The sequence below is a fragment of the Alexandromys fortis genome, unplaced genomic scaffold (assembly GCF_014885135.2).
Source record: "Alexandromys fortis isolate MF-2015 unplaced genomic scaffold, M_Fortis_MF-2015_v1.1 scaffold_224, whole genome shotgun sequence".
NCBI lineage: Eukaryota > Metazoa > Chordata > Mammalia > Rodentia > Cricetidae > Alexandromys > Alexandromys fortis.
Window position 1 is genome coordinate 166,379 of NW_026068104.1, and position 23,193 is coordinate 189,571.

The 23,193-nt window shown below is 40.0% G+C and overlaps 1 protein-coding gene across 1 annotated transcript in view; it reads left to right on the plus strand.

Annotated features, from left to right (window-relative positions):
- The first annotated feature begins 3,748 nt into the window (after positions 1-3,748).
- Positions 3,749-23,193, plus strand: part of Aifm1 (apoptosis inducing factor mitochondria associated 1) — a 44,890-nt gene continuing 25,445 nt past the window's right edge. Inside the window, exons 1-2 of the mRNA XM_050123963.1 lie at positions 3,749-3,985; positions 16,913-17,055. Of these exons, the coding sequence (XP_049979920.1) occupies positions 3,883-3,985; positions 16,913-17,055 (246 nt within the window). The 5' untranslated portion in view covers positions 3,749-3,882. The remainder of the gene's footprint in view (positions 3,986-16,912; positions 17,056-23,193) is intronic.

Below are 23,193 nucleotides of genomic sequence, written 5' to 3' on the forward strand. Positions count from 1 at the left end.
TGAGTTCGATTCCCGGCAACCACATGGTGGCTCACAACCATCTGTAATGAGGTCTGGTGCCCTCTTCTGGCCTGCAGACATACACACAGACAGAATATTGTATACATAATAAATAAGTATTTAAAAAAATATTGGAGACTGGAGAGATGGCTCAGTGGTTAAGAGCACTGGCTGTTCTTCCAGAGGACCCAGGTTCAATTCCCAGCACCCACATAGCAGTTCACAATTGGCTATAACTCCCATTCCAGGGGATCCAACACCCTTACACAGACATATATTCAGGCAAAACACCAATGCACATAAAATAAAAATAAATACATCTTTAAAAATTGTCACCGGGTCTACTTTTGTAAGTTTAAAATTTGATTTCTAGAAATATGATTTTTCACAATAGGTTTTTAATCCTAGGGAAGTATTTGTTACTATATACTTTTGGAATGAGTTTGGTGAGTACATTGCTAGGGTAAAAAGGGTATAGTTTTTCAGCAAAAGTACAAGAGAAATGCCTCATTGTACCTATCACAAAAATGTGTATTTTACACTGATTTTTTTTGTTTTAATTATGCATGCATTATCAAATTGTTTTTAATATATTCAGTTGTTTCATAATTGCATTTGACTATCAAAATTTTGATAGTATTTTCCAAAGCTGTCTTTATCAGCAGCCATAATTGACTTTGTATAAAATGAATGCATGTTTGTTATTAACCCCTTTATTATTAACCTGATGTTGCTAAGAGATTGGATCTCACTGTGTTATTCCAAGTTGACTCCCAAACTCCTCGGCTCAAGTGCTCTTCTTGCCCCAGTTCCTCAGTATACTATGGGTTTCTAGAAATAACAAGGAACAATAGCCAAGTATTTAAAATATAAAATGTATTTATTTTTTCTGGAATTGATATTTTCAATATTTATCCCCCAAAGCATACCTAGATTTAAAAAAAATTGTCACTCATGAGGGCTGGGAAGACAGGTCTGCGGTTAAGAGGACTTGTTCTTGCAGATGACTGGGGTTCAGTTCTCAGCACCTACATGGCCAGCTGTCCATAACTCTAGTTCCAGGGGATATGACGTCATCTTCTGACCTCTGAGGGCACCAGGTGTGCACATGGTGCACAGACTTGCATGCAAGGAAAACAGTTATACATACAAAATAGAATAAATCTTTTTTTTTTTTCCAGACAGGTTTCTTTGTGTAGCCCTGGCTGTTCTAGAACTAGTTCTGTAGACCAGACTGGCCTTGAAGTCACTAAGATCTGCACGTCCCTGCCTCTTAAGTGCTGGCATTAAAGGATTATACCACCTCTGACAAAATAAAATAAATCTTAGCCGGGCGATGGTGGCGCACGCCTTTAATCCCAGCACTCGGGAGGCAGAGGCAGGCGGATCTCTGGGAGTTTGAGGCCAGCCTGGTCTACAAGAGCTAGTTCCAGGACAGGAACCAAAAAGCTACGAAGAAACCCTGTCTCGAAAAATAAAATAAAATAAATAAAATAAAAATAAAAAGTAAAATAAATCTTAAACAGGGCGGTGGTGATGCCTACAACTCACAGAAATCTGCCTGTATCTGCCCCCCCCCCCAGTGCTGAGATTAAAGGCATGTGCCATCACATTCTGCTTGTTTTTTTGTTTGTTTTCTTTTTCTTTTTTTAAAAAATTGAGACAGGGTCTTTTGTAGCCCAGGCTTCCCCCCAACTCCAGAATGAACTCCTGATCCTCTTGCCTCTGCCTCCCATGTGCTGTTATTACATGTATGCAACACCACTCCTGGCTTCATTACCTGCAATTTTAAACATTGATCTAATCTGCCGAATGGATAATGACATTTTGGGTGTTTTCATGCAACGAAACCTGCTTCCTGGGTTAAACTTCCTAAAATATGCCTTTGCAATTGTATCCCCTATCCACTTTCACCAAAAAAAAGGGGGACTCTCATCACTTGCAAAGACTAGGGCCAAATTCATTTGAGAGTTCAAGTTTGGTTCTGTCACACTTACAGTCCTTATCACCACTTCCTGACACAGTGTGTCTTCTGTCATTGTTTCCTGAAAATGAACTCTATTTCTGGAAATTTTATTTTGTTATTGCTGTTTAAAACCTTAGAGGGTTTTTGTGTGGTGCTTCAACTGAGCAGAGGACCTTGTAGTGTTAGTCACTCTGCCTCTGAACTATACTCCCAGCCCCAGGGTGTTGTTTTGAAACAGTCTATGTTGCTCAGGTTGGTCTAGAATTCATAATGAGGTTCCATGTGCTAAGGAATTATAGGCTTACACTCCTAAATCCAACTGTCTTTAGACCAGTTGAGGCAATCGGGTAACTTGTCCAAGTAGCAGAGGTCCTAGGTCCCTGTGGAGTTCAGGTCAACATGCTTAAACCCTAAAAATACTACTTTTGGTCTCAATGTGTTCACTCTCGGAAAATACTCTTCTTTCTCCTCCACTATTAGATTACTGATCATCCTTCCAGACATAGCTCAAATAACACATCCACATTAGGTTGTCCCCTTATGATTCCATCCTAAACCCCTCTCTTGAATTGACTCTGTGGTAAGTATCATTCAAATGACCAATAGATCCCATTTCCCCAGCTAAACAGAGATCATTCCCCATACTTTTCATATCCATAAAAGCCTCTTACATAGAACTGGTTAATAGTGAGGGACAGGGTCTCCTCATCACGAGGCCTTGACTGGCCTAGTATAAACTACCTTAGCTTCAAACTTACTTGTTATCTGCCTCTGCCTCCCCAGTGGGAGGACCGGCGATATACCACGACACACAGCTTCATTAGACACTTTTTTGCTTTGTTTTTCCAGCCTATCCTGGAACTAGATCTTGTAGACCAGGCTGGCCTTGACCTCACAAAGAACTGCCGGCCTCTGCCTCTGGAGTGCTGGAATTAAAGGCGTGCGCCACCACCACCCGGCTTCATTTCATACTTAATATGCAATTCAAATCTTTGAAAACGGTGTGTGTGTTCTCTCCACAGGGGAGCAAAAGACCCATTTTCTCTCACTTCTTGCTCTGTATCTCCCACAACTTTCTCAGTACTGCTCAGGATTTCTTTCACAGAAAATCTGTCAGGCACAAACTTTTTGTCAGCCTGCTCTTCTCAAGCACGAAAGCCATAATAGCGCGAGATTATCCAAGGCACTTGGTACAGCATTATGAAAGTGACACAGAGAAAGAACAGGGAGAGTACACGCCCCCACTCTAGCCCCCCCCCCCCCAAGGGCTGCAGGAGAAAGTGCCAGTTACTTGTAAAAGACGGAAGTTTATTCAGGATTCGGAAAGTCAGGAGCGCTGACTCGGACTTGGGGAGACCACCATTGGATAATAATAAGAGATTCAGAAAGGCTTAAATGCCTGATAGCCAATTGCCTAAAACACACAAAAAAGAAAGTAAGGTTCTGGAGTCGGTTTTTTGTGACGTGTGTCAGTTCCCATCGCCGACAGCGCCTTAGCACCGCCCACAGTTTTCAGGCACAAGGCTCTCCAGGGTCGTGTAGCCTAAGCCGCTCAACCTACCACAGGGCCACTAATTCGCGGAAACTTGCAAATCCGGAGGCGGGACCCGGCTCTTTGTAGACCGCGTGGGCAGCTGCACGCATGCGCACGCCTCATTACCGTGGGACCAATTGCAAGGCGGCGTTGAGCATTACGCCTGCGCAGTAGGTCTCCAGCCTCAGTGCCTTTTCCTTCAGGCTCTAGCGGGCCGGTTTCTCTATCCAATGTCCACTCGGGGCTGGGAGGAGGAGACTGCGTAGTGTGCGTGTGACGGGAGGGGGAGCGGGTCCAGGCCCGTGGTATTTGACCCGTTCGACGGTGTGTGAGAAGAAAAGGAAGGAGCAGGAGCGGGAGGTTCCGAGTAGCGGTTGCCAAAATGTTCCGGTGTGGAGGCTTGGCGGGTGCTTTCAAGCAGAAACTCGTGCCCTTGGTGCGGACGGTGTGCGTCCAGAGGCCAAGACAGAAGAACCGGCTTCCAGGTGAGTAACTGACCCGTCCCGGACAACCCCTTCCCCTACTTCAAAGTCCAACGGCCTTGGTGCTACAGGCTTTCCGTCCCTTGCAGAGCTCCCCCGTCCTTCCAAAAAACTTCCCATCATAAGAATTCCAAATTGGCGGGATACGAACCCAGAGTTTGCAAGCTGAGGAATCAGCACTTTTGTGCCGACCTGACCTTCAAGAGATTTGAACCCCAGAAGTCGGTGTGGGGCCTTCTCCTGGGACTATTTCTAACTTGCGAATAACAATACGCTTGGCCACAGCATTTTGCCCATCGCTGCCACCTTGCCCTTTTAAAGCATTGAGGTCAAACGGACGTTGCCATGTATTGGTTGTTGCAGCCCTATGCCCAAGTTTCTCCTGTATATCAGATTATTCTTTTTACCTTCCAAAACTCCTCATGAGAGCTGTAGATTTGAATGCCCCACGATGTGGAAACGGCGTAGCGCCAGCAAGGACTCAATTGTACACCAGACATGGAGAGAATTAGCTCAGAATTGATTTGCGATGCCCACACACTGCAATTCCTGATGGTCTTACATGCTTCAGTGAAAATTATTAGAACACACTGCATTGTTCTCAGGGAAGTTGTCTCATTAAACTCTAGAGCTGGAAGGGATTTTTGTGGTAAACATCAACCTACTCAGTTTATGGATAATAAATTGAGGAACAGAGAAAAGAAATTACTTGCAAACGGTCACATAATTAATAGGTAGAGCTAAAGCTACTCTGCCGGTCTCTAGGCCCCTAATCTATTGCTCCACCCCTACCCTGCTTCCTAAATTTGACTTGAAACAGTTAAGCATGAATTAGGTTCTCTTTTCAGAAATTAGCCTATTGTGCATCCAATATCCATGGGTTTATCTGAGCATGGTTTGAATCAGTTTATTTCCTTTTTTTTTTCCTTTCTTTTTTTCCGAAACAGGGTTTCTCTGTAGCTTTTGGAACCTGTCCTGGAACCAGTTCTTGTAGACCAGGCTGGCCTTGAACTCACAGAGATTTGCCTGCCTCTTCCTCCCTAGTGTTGGGGGTAAAGGCATGCACCACCACCCGGCTGAGTCAGCTTATTTTCAACCTATACAGATTTGTGGGAATGAATGACTTTTTACAAAGTGCATTTTAGCCGTGCGGTGGTGTCGGTGCACGTCTTTAACCCTTGAACTCATAGAGAGGCAGGGGGGATCTCTATGAGTTCAAGGTCAGCCTGGTCTACAAGAGCTAGTTCCAAGACAGGCTCCAATGCTCTATAGAAAAGCCCTGTCTTGAAAAACCAAAAAAAAAAAAAAAAAAAAAAAACAAGCAAACAAAAAAGTGCATTTTAAAAATGAATTACTTTTTTAAATCATAATCCTGGGGTAATTACATTTATAATATCAAATGTTATCCTTGAGGCTTTTGTGACATGCAGGTGCCTTCTGGGCCTTTTAAAAAGGAGTGGAAAATACCTTTTGATTGTTAGGATCTTTGCAAATTCTTTTTTTTTCTTTTCTTTCTTTTTTTTTAATGATTTATTTAACTTTATTTTGTGTGCGTTGATGTGAAGGTGTCAGATCTCGTGGAACTGCATTTTCAGACAGTTGTGAGCCGCCATGTGGGTGCTGGGAACTGAACCCGGGTCCTCTGGAAGAGCAGTCAGTGCTCTCAACTGCTGAGCCATCTCTCCAGCCCCCCCCCCCATCTTTGCAAATTCTTGGAATGAGTCAGAGTTTTTTTTAATAGGTGTTATCTTCTGGGTGTGGTGGACTTGACTTTAATCTCAGCATTCTAGAGACTGAGACAGGAGGAACTCTAAATTCAAGGCCTTCTTGGTCCAGGAAGAAAGTTCTAGGCCAGCCAGGGCTACTCAGTTGAGACCCTGTCTCAAAAAAAAAGGTGTTAGCTATCTGATTTATGTCCTAGGAAGTACTTCTTAGAATTTAAGCATTTGTTTTAGCAAAAATAAACAGACAAAGAAATAAAGAACAACAACAAAAACCCTCTGGCTTACTTTAAAACCCAGTGAATATAATCTGTATGAGTTCTGTGCATGGAAATAGTGGTGTGTTGTATGTAAATTGTGAAAAAAATCATACAAATGTAGATAACCTGAAGATACTAGCCTTTCTAATTCTGTGTTTTTATTTTACTCAATACATAGCTTTTACCAGAATTCTGGCTTTAACCAAAAGTTCTCATCAATTAGGCATTCATTTGATTACAGTATTAGAGCTGTTGAAAAAATACAGACTTACATGTTTCTTTCCCACTGCATGACTTTGCTTGAAGGCAGTCTCCTGTAAAAATACTATGACTTCCTGACATACCCATCCATCTCTTTATTTATTTATTATGTATACAACATTCTCCCTCCATGTATGCCCACACAGCAGAGGAGGGCACCAGATCTCATGGTTGTAAGCCACCATGTGGTTGCCGGGAATTGAACTCAGGACCTTTGGAAGAGCAGCCAGTGCTCTTAACCACTGAGCCATCTCTCCAGCCCTCCCCCCCCCATTCCATCTTTTTGCACACACTTTTTTGTACTTTGGCCATGAATCCGAGTATGACATCACCTGCTCTAAAAATGAGGGGGTAGGTTACAATTTCAAAAAGAATTTATGATACTTTCATTGGAAGAATTAATATTTTGTGGCTCAGTTGCCTTTAATCTGATTTCCTTTTCACATGGCATCATCTGCCATATGCTTTCACAGAGGTGGGCATGAGTCAAGATTTATATACCACTCCCCCTTTCTTCATCCCCCCCCCACCACCACCAGTACTTTGCAGGTTGTTAGAAAACTTAATTCTTTTTGGCTTTTTTTGTTGGCTTAGTTAACCTTGAGCCTGCCTTGAAACTAAGCAACCTCACCTCTCACCCTTGTTAGATTCGTTTCCATTATCCTCTGTCTGCTTTTTTGCTCTTGAAACCTCAGTAGCTGCGATTCTGCTTTATGTGGATTTTCTGCCTCTTTCCAGAAATGATTAAGGTAACTAAACCATAACTCTGTGTCTGCATACATTACTGAGAAGGGGTTGATAATATTTTGTGTTCTGTAATATTTTTTCCACCAAGCATTATGCTGCCAGTTTTGTCAAACTGATCACTAACTCCCTGACCTAAGGTTCAAGTATTTGACTTTTCTTCTTTATTTGGAATCATAACATCTTTTTTTGCGACAGGATCTATTATGCAGCCCAGGTTGTCGTAGAACTCATGTAGACCAGGCTGGCCTCACAGAGGTCTGTCTGCATGGATCTGCCTCCTGAGTGCTGGGATTGAAACGTGTTCAACACCAGGGGCTGAAGAGATGGCTCAGTGGTTAAGAGCACTAACTACTCTTCCAGAGGACCCAGGTTCAGTTCCCAGCAACCACATGGCAGCTCACAACTGTCTGTAACTCCAGGGGACCCAGAAACCATGGCAAAACACTAATGCACATAAGATAAATTTAAGAAAGAAAGAAAGAAAGAAAGAAAGAAAGAAAGAAAGAAAGAAAGAAAGAAAGAGGTGGTGCATGCTTTTAATTCCAGCACTCGGGAGGCGGAGGCAGGGGAATCTCTGTGAGTTTGATGCCAGTCTGGTCTACAAGAGGTAGTTCCAGGATAGGCTCAAAGCTACACAGAGAAACCTTGTCTCAAGAAGGAAGGAAGGAAGGAAGGAAGGAAGGAAGGAAGGAAGGAAGGAAGGAAGGAAGGAAGGAAGGAAGGAAGGAAAAAAGGAAAAATAAGAAATAAGAAGCGATGATACATTCCATTTAATACCTTTCTGCTGTGACTGCTGTAGTGAGGGCTGTATCTGTGACTGCAATAGTGGTGTGATAGAAGCAGATGAAATCTGGGCCTTCAGTAAGAGCTGGGGTTATGCTGGGGCTGTGCCTCAACACCAGATGTTGTCTGTGGCACCATTGGCTGAACAACAGTACTAGGAGTCTTCAGTAAAGATTGGGGGGAACTGATTCTAAAGCAAACCAAAATAGGAAAATAAAAAAGCTGGGCAGTGGTGGCCTTTAATCTCAGCACCTGGGAGGCACTCCCTGAGTTCAAGGCCAGCCTGGTCTACATTATAGCTAGGGCTGTTGTTACACAGAGAAACCCTGTCTCAAAAAAAGGGGGTGTTTATCCTAGATTGAATCTTTTCATCTTTAAAGAAGGAACTGAGGGGCTAGAAAGATGGCTCAGTGGTTAAGAGCACTGGCTGCTCTTCCAGAGGTCCTGAGTTCAATTTCCAGCAACCACATGGTGGCTCACAACCATCTGTAATGAGATGAGATCTGGCGCCCTCTTCTGGCGTGCAGACATACATAATGTTGTATACATAATAAATAAATAAATCTCTAAAAAAATAAAGAAGAAACCAAACATTTGGCTGGAGAGATAGTTTAGAGGTTAAGAGCACTGACTGCTCTTCAAGAGGTTCTGAGTTCAATTCCCAGCAACCACATGGTGGCCCACAACCATCTACAGTGAGATCTGGTGCCCTCTTCTGGCATGCAGACGTACATGCAGGCAGAACACTATATACATAATAAATAAATCAAAAAAAAAGAGGAAGGAATTCAACTCCTTATGACCTAGAATCCTAGATTGTGGACACTGCTAAATGACACACTGGTTTTTGATGTTTTGAGACAGGATCTTGGTATGTATTTCAGTTGTACACCCTTTCCCCAACTCACTATGTAGCTAAATCCTGATCTCATGGTCCTTCTGTCTTAGCCTTTAGAATGCTTGGTGGCATCTTTTAAAAGCCTAAATGATTCTTCTCTACTCATCCTACCTAATCAAGGGTTTTCAGAAGAAAATCTTTGGCGAATAGATTTTTCTATAATCAGTTAATAAGTTAGATTTCTTTTTTTTTTAATGGTTGCTGGGAATTGAACTCAGGACCTCTGGAAGAGTAGTCAGTGTTCTTTACCTGTGAGCTATCTCCCCAGCCCCCAATAAGTTAGATTTTTTTTTCCTTTGTTTTTTAAGACAGGTTCTCTCTGTAGCTTTGGAGCCTGTCCTGGAATTAGCCCTTGTAGACCAGGCTGGCCTCAAACTCACAGAGATATATGCCTGCCTCTGCCTCCCAAGTGCTGGGATTAAAGGTGTGCACCACCACCGCCTGGTTAAGTTAGATTTTTTTAAAAAGATGCTTTGAGGCTCCAAAACCACAGAGAAACCCTGTCTCGAAAAATCAAAAAAAAAAAAAAAAAAGATGCTTTGAGGGAATTGCTGCCATGTGTTAACATTCTTCTAGGTCATATTTCCTAAAGTTGCCTGGTTATATGATTTGAATAAAGGATAAACCCAAATCTTCTCCAGGATCTGCAAAAGAAACACTGGGATTGAGAATAAAATTCTCTTGGATAGAGTCCTGGAATCTGTATTTTAGCAAACTCTTAGAGTTCATATGACCAGGTAAATTTGGGAAATACTGTTTTAGATAAATAGCAACTCTTGTTTTTCTCTTTCACTGGCTTAAGGATTAAAAAAAAAAAACACTCAGCAACCTTGGTTCTCTTGTGATTTGCATCAAGCATATTTTCTCATAACCAAAGGACTGGGAGTTTATCCTATCTGTTCCTGTGTCCTAAGCATCCTGTACAATTTCTGAGACACTAAGTTCCCAGTGAACGGTTTCTTTTTTCTGTTATCTAAAGTGTTCTTTTTCTTCTGTGCCATTTGTAAGAATGGTTCGTGCTGTACTATAGTTATCATTCTTATTCTAAAATTCCAGCAAGGGTTGATAATTTTTTTAAAGGCTGATAAAATTAAATAGTTGTTGTATTATTTATAAAAAGGCATCTAACTACAGTGGGCATATTAAATAGGCTGTGTTTTATCCATGTTGGAAAAATTAGTTTGATGTTTAGGAATCAAGTTCTTTTTGTTTGTTTGTTTTGGTTTTGTTTTTGGTTTTTCTAGACAAGGTTTCTCTGTAGCTTTTGTGTCTGTCCTGGAACTAGCTCTTGTAGACCAGGCTGGCCTCGAACTCACAGAGATCTGCCTGCCTCTGCCTCCTAGTGCTGGGATTAAAGGTGTACGCCACCACCGCCCGGTTTGGGAATCAAGTTTTAAGAGCATATAGACTTCTTAATCATTTGGGATTCCTAAGCCCCTCAGCATATGAATGTGTTTCTGGAAAGGTCTGGGAATGTGGATAATAGGAAAATTTGAGGCCTCCAAAAATGAGCTTACTGGTTAAAGTATTACTCTACTGATAGTCTGTGGTACTTAAAGTTGCCATTTTTATTAAGCAACATGAAATTAATGGATCTGGGTTAGAAACCTTCTCAAAGAAAAATGAAACCGTTCACTGGGAACTTAGTGTTTCAGAAACTGTACAGGATGCTTAGGACACAGGAACAGATAGGATAAACTCCCAGTCTTTTGGTTTAGGAGGGGGAAGTAACTGCTGCTATTCTGCATATGAGAAAATATGCTTGATGCAAATCACAAGAGAACCAAGGTTGCTGAGTTTCTTTAGTCAATGCCAAAGACATGCTTCATTCCTGTAATCCCAGCAGGAGAATTGCCAAGATTTTGAGTGAATTCTAACCCTGCTTAGTCTACAGTGTGAGATCATGTCTCAGAGAAACAAAACAAATAGAAATAAATGTCCATTCAAAGTATTGGGGAGGTTGAGGTATGGGGTCATGAGTTCAAAGCAAGTCAGAGCTACATATCAAATTCTCATCTGAAAAAGAAAACAACATCAAAAGTTTGGTCAATATCTATTAAATTAGAAAGACAACACTCTGGAGGCAGAGACAGAAGATTTCTGTGAGTTCAGGATCAGCCTGGTCTACTTAGCAGGTTCTGAGCCAGCCACAGCTATGCAGTTAGGCCCTCTTAAAAAATTATTTATACCTACTGTATATCAGGCACTGTTACACAAGCACAAATTGGGTTATTGGGAATTGCATTCTAAGTATAAGTACAAAATCTTGACCCATGCTGCAGAACATCTAAAACAAGTAACTGCTACAGTAATGAGAAGTCAGGAGTAAGTCACCTTCTTGTAAAACAAGTGAAGAAGGTGGTGGATGCTTCCGTTGGGGCTCGGGAATTTTGTGACTATGAAGAGAAAGGCATGAAAATAGTTTCACAGCTTAAAATGGAGGGCAATCAATCCTAGTGGTTTTGGGGACTGAGTCTGCAGAATCACTAGCTTGGCATTAGCTAGCCTAGGCAGCATAGCAAGACCCTGCCTCAGAAAAAGAAGAAAAAAAGAACTAAACTTGGGGTTTTTATTTTAATGTATATTTTCATTTTTCAAGACGGTTTCTCTGTGTATCCCTGGCTTTCCTCGAACTCTCTTTGTAGGCCAGGCTGGCCTTGAACTCATAGAAAATTGCCTGCCCCTGCCTGCCTCTGCCTCCCAGGCGCTGGGATTAAAAGTAAGCACTACCACTGTCCACCTTATTTTAATAATTTTTTGTCTAAAAATTAAATCATTTTATTTCATGACAGCAAAGAGTTCTAAACCAGGGAAGATACCATGAAGAATAAAGCAAAAATGATTTTCTTCGCTGGAGAGTATAGATTTAAAGTCTCTTAGCTATATTTCAGAACTTGAAATAGGATGATCACATTTGTGTAACCCACTTCCCAGTGTGAAATTTGACATGTGTTGGAAAGATGCTACTTAAATATTTTTTAGATTTATTTATCTACTTATTTATTTATTTTTGAGGAGGGTCGGGTTCCAAACAGGGTTTCTCTGGCTGTTCTGAAACTCCCTTTGTAGGCCAGGTTGTCCTCAAACTCACAGAGACCCTCTTGACTCTGAGTGCTGGGATTAAAGGCCTGTGCCACCATCTCCTGTCAATAGATTTATTTATTTTAATTTTATGAGTGTTTTGTCTGAATGTATATATGTGCACCACATGCATGCCTGTTGTTCATGGAGGTCAGAAGAGAATGTCTGAACTGGAGTTACAGATGGTTGGAAGCCACTGTGTGGGAGTTGAGAACCAAACACAGGTTCTCTGAAAAAGAAGCAAGTATTCTTTTTTTTTTCATTTTTTTATTGATATTTATTGAGCTCTACATTTTTCTCTGCTCCCCTCTCTGTGTCTCCCCTCCCCCTCTCGATCCTCCCCCAAGGTCCCCATGCTCCCAATTTACTCAGGAGATCTTGTCTTTTTCTACTTTCTACTTCCCATGTAGAATAGATCTATGTAAGTCTTTCTTGTTGTCTAAGTTCTCTGGCATTGTGGTTTGTAGGATGGCTTTCTTTGCTTTATGTTTAAAAACCACCTATGAATGAGTACATGTCATAATTGTCTTTCTGTGTCTGGGTTACTCATTCAAAATAATGTTTCTTAGCTCCATCCATTTTCCTGAAAAATTCAAGCTGTCATTTTTTTCTGCCGTGTAGTACTCCAATGTGTAAATGTACCACATTTTCCTTATCCATTCTTCTTTGGTCGAGGGACATTTAGGTTGTTTCCAGGTTCTGGCTATGACAAACAAAGCTGCTATGAACATAGGTGAGCACGTGTCCTTATGGCATGATTGAGCATCCTTTGGATATATACCCAAAAGTGGTATTACTGGGTCTTGAGGAAGGTTGTTTCCTAATTTTCTGAGAAATCGCCACACTGACATCCAAAGGGGTTGTACCAGCTTGCATTCCCACCAGCAATGCAGAAGTGTTCCCTTTTCCCCACAACCTCTCCAGCATAAGTTGTCATCAGTGTTTTTGATCTTGGCTATTCTTTCAGGTGTAAGATGGAATCTCAGAGTTGCTCTGATTTGCATTTCTCTGATGACTAGGGATGTTGAACCTTTCCTTAAGTGTCTTTCAGCCATTTTAGATTCCTCTGTTGAGAGTTCTCTGTTTAGGTCTATACTCCATTTTTTTTTTATTGGATTACGTGATCTTTTGGTGTCCAATTTCTTGAGTTCTTTGTATATTTTGAAAATCAGACCTCTGTCTGATGTGGGGTTAGTGAAGATCTTTTCCCATTCTGTAGGCTGTCGTTTTGTCTTGTTGACCATGTCCTTTGCTTTACAGAAGCTTTTCAGTTTCAGGAGGTCCCATTTATTAATTGTTTCTCTGTGTCTGTGCTGCTGGGGTTATATTTAGGAAGTGGTTCCCTGTGCCAATGCGTTCAAGTGTACTTCCCAATTTCTCTTCTGTAAGGTTCAGTATGGCTGGCTTTATGGTGAGGTCTTTGATCCATTTGGACTTGAGTTTTTTGCATGGTGATAGATATGGGTCTATTTTCATTCTTCTACATGTTGCTATCCAGTTATGCCAGCACCACTTGTTAAATATGCTTTCTTTTTTTCCATTTGATATTTTTTGCTTCCTTGTCAAAGATCAGGTGTTCGAAGATGTGTGGATTGATATCCAGGTCTTCTATTGGGTTCCATTGTTCCTCCTGTCTGGTCTTATGCTAATACCTGGCTGTTTTCAGCACTATAGCTCTGTAGCAGAGTTTGAAGTCAGGGATTGTGATGCCTCCAGAAGTTCTTTTATTGTACAGGATTGTTTTGGCTATTCTGGGTTTTTTGCTTTTCCCTATGAAGTTGAATACTGTTCTTTCGAGATCTTTGAAGAATTTTGATGGACATTGCGTTGAATCTGTAGATTGCTTTTGGTAAGATTGCCATTTTTACTATGTTAATTCTGCCTACCCAAGAGCATGGGAGATCTTTCCACTTTCTGGTGTCTTCTTCAATTTCTTTCTTCAAAGATTTAAAGTTCTTGTCATACAAGTCTTCCACTTGTTTGGTTAGAGTTACTCTGAGATATTTTATGCTATTTGTGGCTATTCTGAAGGGCATTGATTCTCTGATTTCTTCCCCAGCCCTTTTATCATCTGTGTACAGGAGGGCTACTGATTTTTTGAGTTAATCTTGTATCCTGCTACATTGCTGAAAGTGTTTATGAGTTGTAGAAGTTCCTTGGTAGAATTTTTGGGATCACTTATGTAAACTATACTATCATCAGCAAACAGTGAGAGTTTGACTTCTCCTTTTCCAATTTGTATCCCCTTGATCTTTTGGTGTCTTATCAGCAAGTATTCTTAACCATGGAGCCATCTCATTGGCCCCTAACTTAATTTTTTTGATGCCACAATATAATTTCTCTTAGAAATATTAATAGGTTTGAGCCTAGATTCCTGCCCCTTCCTATGCTAGGTATGTGCACTATATACTTAAAACTTCTGAATTATAAAATGCTTATTGTCCCAAGAATTTTAATAAGAGACTGCAGGTCTGTATACTTGTTTTTAGTTCCCCTGTATCCTGACACTGTGAAAGGAAAGGGCAGAGTGTTGTTTTTTTTCCTTTCTGGAAGTATTATATAGGATACTACTACTAAAGCCTTTTTTAAATTAAACAGTATTAGAAATTGGCCCTAGGTTCCTGCACAAGCTAGGGAAGCACCTTACCATTGAGCTGTATCCCCAGCCCCTTTGAAAATATTTTTTAAACCTAAGGTCTCACTAAATTGATCTTGCTGTTTTTTTTAACTCACTTTGTATCCCAGTAAGGCCTTTAAATTATGAAATTACCTCAGTTTCGGGAGTAGCTAAGATTGCAGGCCTGATCTACCAGACCTGGCTCTGTTCTTTTTTTGTATGTTTGTTTGTATTTTGTGTTGTTTTTCTTTAAGGCCCAATTCTTACTATATAGCTCTCTGGCTAATGTGTAACTTCCACTGTGCTTGGTCTCTGGTCTTTTGGAGCCTGCCCTGGCACTAGCTCTGTAGACCAGGGTGGCCTCAAAGTCATAAGAGATTCACCTGCCTTTGCCTCCTGAATGCTGGGATTAAAGGCATTCACTACCACCACCCAGCGCCTCTGTCTTTCTTTTTTTGTTTTGTTTTGTTTTTCAAGACAGGGTTCCTCTGTAGCTTTGGAACCTGTCCTAGAACTAGCTCTTGTAGACTAGGCTGGCCTCGAACTCACAGAGATCGAAGTGCCTCTGCCTCCCAAGTGCTGGGATTAAAGGCGAGCTCCACTACCACCTGGCAGCCTCTGTCTTTTAAAACCTAGTTAGGATAAAAACTCAAAGATCAGCCTTTAGACCCCTGGTTTTTCCAAGTAGTCTCCTATTTGCAAGGTTAGTGTCAGGACCTTGTTAGAAATGGAGATTAGTTCTCTGTGTGGTGAACCAAGCCTGTGATTCTAGTACTCATCAGGTTAAGGCTGGAGGAGTACCCTGGTCTGCCTAAGGAGACTTTATCTCACAAAGCAAAAAAAGACCCAGTGATATGACTTAGCAGTCAAAGGTACTCGCTGACAGGGGAAAGACTTGCCTTCAATCCCTGGAACCCACAGTGGTGCAGTGGTGGTGGGAAAAAAAACCACTGCTCTAGATCAAAGTGTACATACTCAGCCAAACATGGTCAAATAACTGCTACTTTTGTGCACTACACAAGTGGAGTGGGTTTTACTTCTTCTTGTTGAAATATTTTATTTTTTGAGAATCTTGCTTTGTGACCTGAGTTGTCCTAGGACCACTACTTAGGGTTCTGTCTTTCAATTTAGGATTGTCCAACCTCACCTTCTCAAGTGCTAGAATTAGAATTATAGGCATGACCCACCATGTCAAGGCTTTATTTATTCACATTTTTTATAGTTTTTAGGTATTTTTGAGACATTCTCATACTGCAACCCAGCCTGGTCTCAGATTTGCAGCAATCATCCTGCTTCAACCTCCCTAGTACTAAGATTATAAGTTTGAGCTACCATATCTAGCAGTGTTTATATATTTTAAATGGCCAAGTAAACCTTAGTAACAAACAATATTTTAATACTTAAGCAGTATATAAAACTTGGGTTTTAGTGGCTATAAATAAAATCTAATTGGAACATAGACTGTTTTTATACCCAGCAGGATTGTTACAGAGACCAGACCGTCCACAAAGCTGGAAACAATCACTTTTCCATCAGTGATGAACACCTATGAGGTCTAATCACTGAGAAGACACTAAGGCCATGCCTCATGAAAATGTCTGCATCTGTTGGAAAAAAGGAAATCTGTAGTGTCTCAACCTTTTCATGAACATATTATTACAAATGCTAATATAAAAATGGCTATTATGAAACCGGGCGGTGGTGGTGCACACCTTTAATCCCAGCACTCGGGGAGGCAGAGGCAGGCGGATCTCTGTGAGTTCGAGATCAGCCTGATCTACAGAGCTAGTTTTAGGACAGCCATGACTACACAAAGAAACCCTGTCTTAAAAACCAAACTAACTAAATAAATAAATGAAGCTTATAGCATTATCTGTACTGAACATAGACAAACTTTCTGTTTTTGATTATTTTCCCTAAATAATATAGTATAGCAACTATTTGCATTATGTTAACCATTATAAGTAATTTAAACATGATTTGACATATATGTGATTATAAACATAGGTTGTATGAAAATTCTGGACCATATTCTATAAGGTACTTGAGCATATATGAGTTTAAGTTAAATCTAGGAATCTGGACTCAAACCACCACAGATACTGAGGGATGGCTACCTACTAAATAGGTTATCTTGGTGTTTACTTCATTTATGGTGAAGTTGTAAGGATATTTGATAAACTGCTTTTTTTTTTTTTTTACCAATTTTCTGGAAGCTTTGTGTTCTCATTGGATAACGTTTAAATTGTACTCTTGAGAACTCCCAACAGCTAAGCTGGGTATGATAGTGCCGGTTTAGAAGGATCACAAATTTGATACCAGCTTGGGCTACAAAGTGCAACCCTACCTCAAAAAAAAAAAAAAATTCTGTTACCGTAGGTTGTACATAAATAGCTGTATTATTTATGTGTACAGTTTTGATTTTGTTTTTCTTGGTCATAGAACAGTGAACATTTTAAAACCCAAGGTATAATTATTTATTTCTATAGTACATTGATATTTAATCATAAACATGTGTTAACTATTTGTGTGTGTATGTGTTAACAAATTGTGTTCCTTTAGGCAACTTGTTCCAGCGATGGTGTGTTCCTCTAGAACTCCAGATGGCAAGACAAATGGCTAGCTCTGGTTCATCGGGGGGCAAAATCGATAATTCTGTGTTAGTCCTTATTGTGGGCTTATCAACAATAGGAGCTGGTGCATATGTAAGTAAAAAAGCAGCTTGTGTAGAGAAGCTGCCAGACAGCTCCCATTGATAGTCTTAGTACTACTCTGCTTCAAAACTTTTGCAACTAATTCTGCTTTCTCCTGTAGGAAAACTTCCAAAAAGCCTTCTTTAAAATGTCTATGGGAGCTGATTTGGGAATGACTGATATTTACTGATTTATGTTGATTGTTCTTTGCATTTTTCACTTCTTATTCTTTGCTTGAAAACTGTGTTTCCTGAGGCTTGACTAACCCACAACATTACCCTTGTTCTTCTCTTGATTGTGATAAAGTTACCTGTAAGCAAAGTCAATGTTCATTGCAGCTCCTAAGCACAATATTTCATTTTAATGTATTTATCAAATTTTTAAAGTCTTTTTTTTCTTAGCTTGAGATTGACCATTTACAAAACAGCTTTCAATAAAAATTAAGCATTTCCTAAAAGGAAAACTAAATCCCTGGCTCTCACTCAAAGACTAAATTATAGAAATGGGTCTAGTATCTCCAGTTGTACAATGGAGTTTAGGGGAGTTGAGAAACAGTACTTAATTGGTACATACTGTTAGCATGGTTATATCTCCTTAAAAGAACTGATCTTAGCAGGTCGCAGATGATTTATTCTGTGGGTGTTTTTGGTTTGGGTTTTTTTTTTTAACTTGGCAGAGTGTATTGTAACCAAGCAGATCCACCTAAAACTCAATCCTGTAAGGTTGAATAAATCGCCTTTGATGACACCTGCTAACATCCTTGATCAAAGAAAGCTGTTTGCTTTACATACTAAGAACAAATGGTTCGATACCATCACAGTCTTAGTTCTTTCTCTGCTGATAATAGTAAAATTATTTTTGTTCCTCTGTCACTAGGTTGGGGGGGCATGAAAATTATTTGAAGTTACCCATAGTCTCATACCTTAAGCTGACTCCAAAATGTACAAGAAGAGTAGCCCATCTCTTGCCAGTTATAACTCAAATCAGAGCAAGAAATAGATAAAAATTTGCCTGATCCTGTACTTTGAGGAAGAGGCCTCCTCCAATACTTGAGCAGCTTTTAACTTTTTTTTTTCTTTTTCAATTTTTAGCACAGTAACAAAAATGCTTCTCTGCATTTGCATTAAATGTTTATTCATTAATACTTAGTGCCTTTTCTATTTCCTTTTGTCTCCTTCCTGGCCTTATGTTTACCTACAGTTGTGCAGTGTCATCTCCTAGGATCCCCTTCTAGATCGCTAGCGTCTACAGGTGATTCTGAGAAAGATGGCAGCAGCCTAGTATACTTCTTAATTGTAGGAGCAACAGTGACTGGGGCAGGAGTTTATTATGTAAGATGCTTATACTAAAATATGTTTGGGGATAGGGTGGGTGAAACCATGGCACTAATAATAACTTGGTTCATAGAATACAGTAAAATATTCACAGCATGTGCTTCCTATAGACATTTGTTAAAGGGACATTGTCAGTCACTAGAGACTCCTCAAATCTTATTTTTCTCACCTTTGAAGTTATTATACTAGACCAGTCTAAACTCATAAATTTAGAGCCAAATCCTTATATCAACCTCTTCTTTGAAACTTTTGTCAAATTTGTGCTTATTTTTATACTGCTAAATTATATTGTGCTTTAGTGCTGCATGTCTAACAAGACAGTCTCAGTAAATATTGACTAAGTAAATAAAAGGAACTTGAGCACCATCAACTTTGAATCATTTTAGGTGAGATGTAATTTTCTGTTTTGTGAGAGACAATCAGCTTAGCTTTTACTGTGAAAGGGCATAAATTGAATGCTTTTGACAAGGTCCTGAAAGCCATACAGATTGGAGTATTTCTCCAAACCACCCACGGTCTCTACTTCAAATTAAATTCATTTGGCAGTGTCCCTTTTGTTACCTCTAATTTGGTGAAATTAGTGGCTGAAGCATTCATGTAGGGTGATTTCTTGAACACCTCTCCTTGATGATTCAGGTACTGCCTTCTGAGCCTTAATTTTTCCATTTCATGTTTTTCAGTTTTTCTCATCACTTCCATTCACTTATTCAAAAATAATTTTTAAAGTCTTTTCATTAGAAATGTTTATAATAATTGAAATCTATTGAACCTCTGATTTGTATTGCTGGCCATAATTGAATGGCCTGCCCCCACAGAGTTGACCATGCTGATACTCTTGATGCCAAGCCACAGGATGAGTCAGTCACGGTAGCTTTCTCCTGTTCTAAAAATATCTAAGAAGCACAAATTTCTCTCAAGTTACTCAGTTAAATGCTTCATTTCCCTCTGTGTTTGTCCAACCCTGGTTGTAATAAATGTATTTTAATGGCTGAAGGTTAAATGATAAGCTTTTGTCTACTTTTATCAAACTAGTCTGTATACTTTTGTTTCAGGTTTTAAATAGTTGAAAATTTGCTATCAAGCAGCTTGAAAGTTTTCTCTGAAATTGGTATTAATCATGAGAAACAACTTAAAATCAGTGTCCAGATTTGGTGAGATTCCAATGGCTGCAAGCTATATATGGTTCAGGGCTGATGAGATGGCTCCGTAGGTAAAGGTGCTGGTCGCCAATCTTGACAACCTGGGTTTGATCCCTGGGATGTACATGAGGGAGAACAAGAAACAATTCTCTAAAGTTGTCCTCTGACCTCCACATGCACGGTGGCACTCACATGTGAGCATACACATACAGACACACAAGCAAATGTAATAAAAAATAATGTAGTGCTTATATTTGTTTCTCAGACTGTCAAAACCAAGTACCACAAAATGACTTTAACTATAGACATTTACTTTCTCAGTTGTGAAGGCTAGAAAGTTAGAATGAATGTCAGACAAGGTTAGGTTTCTGGTGAAGGTTTTCTTCATGTCATGCGTACAGCCAACCATCCACCTTACTGGGTCCTTGCATGGGGGCAGGGCAGTGTTGAAAGTAAATGAGGTAGTGCTGGTGACTCTTCTTCTTTTTGTAAAAACCCTATTCAACTTGTCACCACTCCCGTCTCTGGATACTGTCACCCTGGCAGTTACGGCTTCAGCATATGAATTGAGGAATTCAGTCCTTAGCAATATCTCTTCCAGCAACTTTTGTCATTTGAAGAAATATTGTAGAAGGTGGAGCTGCGGGCCTGCTTTTCATCCTGCCTGGCTCCCAGCCACCTGGCTAGCTTATGCCCCGAAATAACAACACACAAATTGTATTCATTTAAACACTGCTTGGCCCATTAGCTCTAGCCTCTTCTTGGTTAGTTCTCACATCTTGATTAACCCATTTCTAATAATCTGTAGCACCAAGTGGTGGCTTACCAGGAAAGATTCAGCATGTCTGACCTGGTGGCTGGCTCTATTGCGTTTGTCCCTCACTTCCCTTTTTCCCAGCATTCTGTTCTGTCTACTCCACCCACCTATGTTCTGACCTACCAGGCCAAGCAGTTTATTAATTAACCAATGAAAGAAACAGATAGACAAATGACCTTCCTACATCAAAATATTTCTGATTTGACTACAATTACTCCTTCAGTAACTCTTATATTAAGGGTTCTTTATCTTCCTGGCCCTCTGTGCCCCACCGGCTTTAAAGAAACACTTTCCCATAGTCTATAGTAAGAAATGCAGTTTATCTTGCAACTCATAAAACTACAACTATGTAAAATGCAGTAAATTTTAACTTGTGTTATTCTTACTGGCTTGTCCATAAGCTATTAATCTCTTCTTACCCTCTGTTCCCCTACTAATGCTGATCCCAATCTACAACTGACTCTCAGCCCACTAGTGGGTTATGACCAGTTTGAAAAACATTGACCTTAATGGTAGCATCTGCTGCTTGATACAAACACAAACTCCTTATTAGCATTCATGTGAGCTTTTTTTTTTGCCAGTGATTTCCTCTAATACCTCAGTCTAATACCTCTAATATTCTCAGTCTTTTACTAGTTTCAGTGAACCAGGCCAAAATTCACTATTCAGGTGATAGAATGTTGCCTTAGAAAGTGACCTTTCATTTCAAATTTCTTCCTGTTTAGAAAGGTAGCCTCCTAATAGTTTCATAAATTTGTAGTATTTCTTAGCCTAACATGTGTTTGTCCACTCTAATTGGAAATCTTTGTGAACAAGGAATACAGAAACCCCTTGGGGAATATAATTTGTTATTTAATGTGTACATAAACTTTCACTTTAGAACATTGAGCTTAAAAACTGTATATCCACATTTAACCTTAGTTTAGCCTTTTCCCTGCCAAACCTCCTTTCCTGCTCTACTCCTTTCATGTGTAAAAATATCAGGCAGCATAGAATGGCTCAGACCATTTCTGGATGACCCTCTCAGTATGAGCATAACCCAGTCTCTTCCCGTTCACTTTGGTTTTACTCACCTCTCGGTTTGGGTTCCCCGTTTGCAGCATGTCACCTAATGAGCTGCTCTGTAAAGTGATCCTAGAAAGCCTTTTTTTTTTTAGTTTATTTTTGGGTGATAGTAGGGATCAAAACAGGGCCCTTATGCTTGCTAGCCAAACATTCCACTACTGAGTCACATTCCTAACCTCATAGGAATGTTTGTAGAATATATTTTTACTTACTCTAATTGTCCTCATTTCTACAGTTAATTCATTTGAGAAATGGCCATTTATTTATTTATTGCATGTACAATATTCTGTCTGTGTGTATGCCTGCAGGCCAGAAGAAGGGCACCAGACCCCATTACAGATGGTTGTGAGCCATCATGTGGTTGCTGGGAATTGAACTCAGGACCTTTGGAAGAGCAGGCAATGCTCTTAACCTCTGAACCATCTCTCCAGCTCCCGCCACTTAAATTTTTATCTTGTTGTCCACATAAGATATAAAACAACAAAAATATTGTGATCAGAAGACATCCTTGGGCTGGGACGGTAGCTCAGTTGGTAGAGTGTTGGCCTAGCACATATAAAGTCCTGGGTTTAGTCTCCAGAAGTACATCAGTCAGACAGACATAGATACATAGCGTGCCTGGTGCCTGTATCCCAGAATGAGAGAGGTGGAGACAGGAGGACCAGAAGTTCATGGTGATCCTAAGCTACTTGAGACCCTATCTCAAAAAACGTCATTGTCTATCAGTTTTTTGTTCTTGTTTTTGAGAAAGCGTTTCTCTGTGTAATACCTCTGGCTGTCCTGTAGACCAGACTGCCTGGCCTCGAATTTGTAGAGATCTGCCTGCTTCTGCCTCCTGAGTGCTGGGATTAAGGACTTGTGCCACCACCACCTGCTTCGCTTCTTTTTTTTTTTTTTAAATTAATTTATCTTTGAGACGAGGTCTTACTATATATGGTTGTGGCTGGCCTCACACTCACAGAAATCAGCCCATCTCTTCTTGCCAAATGCTAGAGTTAAAGGCATGTACTACCATGCACAGCCCATGTTTAAAATTATGTATGTATGTATTTCTGAGGTCAAGGTCTCACCCTGTATTCTCACTGGCTCAGAAATCATTGTGTAGACCAGGTTGGCCTCAAACTCACATAAAACTGTATGCCTCTTCCACCCAAATCCTGGGATTAAAAGTGTTGTTTCTACAACTGGTAATTTTTTTGATGGTTACTAATTAGGACTTGGGAATATAGCTCAGTGGCCTGATATGCATAAGGCCATGGCTGGTCTCCAGCATCTAAATATTTTAAAAAATAAGTTAAAAGTAACTAATAAATCCTGGTGTTGAGTGTTAATAAAGAGAAATAACAGAAATTAGTCACAATACAAAGATATTGTCCCTCAATTTGAAGGTGTAGCAGAAAGAATGTATTTGAAATAAAATAGGTGTTTAATGACGATGGTATTTGAACCTTAATAATTATTTATATGTTGTATTTCTAAGTGAGACTCCTACCTCCTTTGTTTAGGAAAAGAAAAAACTATTGCTGGAAAAATGAGTTACATTTTAAGAATATGATAGACCTAGCCACATATCTCAATCCCTGGCAAACTCTGAAACATCTATCAGGAAGATACGGTCCCCATGTGCATTGATTTTACAACTAGCACCAGCATAGTCCAAAACCCCTTTCTGTACTTTAGCCATTTCTATACTTACTAACATTACATTCCCTTTTCTTTACTTTCTGAATTCAATATCAAGAGAGTTCCTTACCAAGAGTCACAGAAAATCTAAAACATATATTTTGATCTGTTT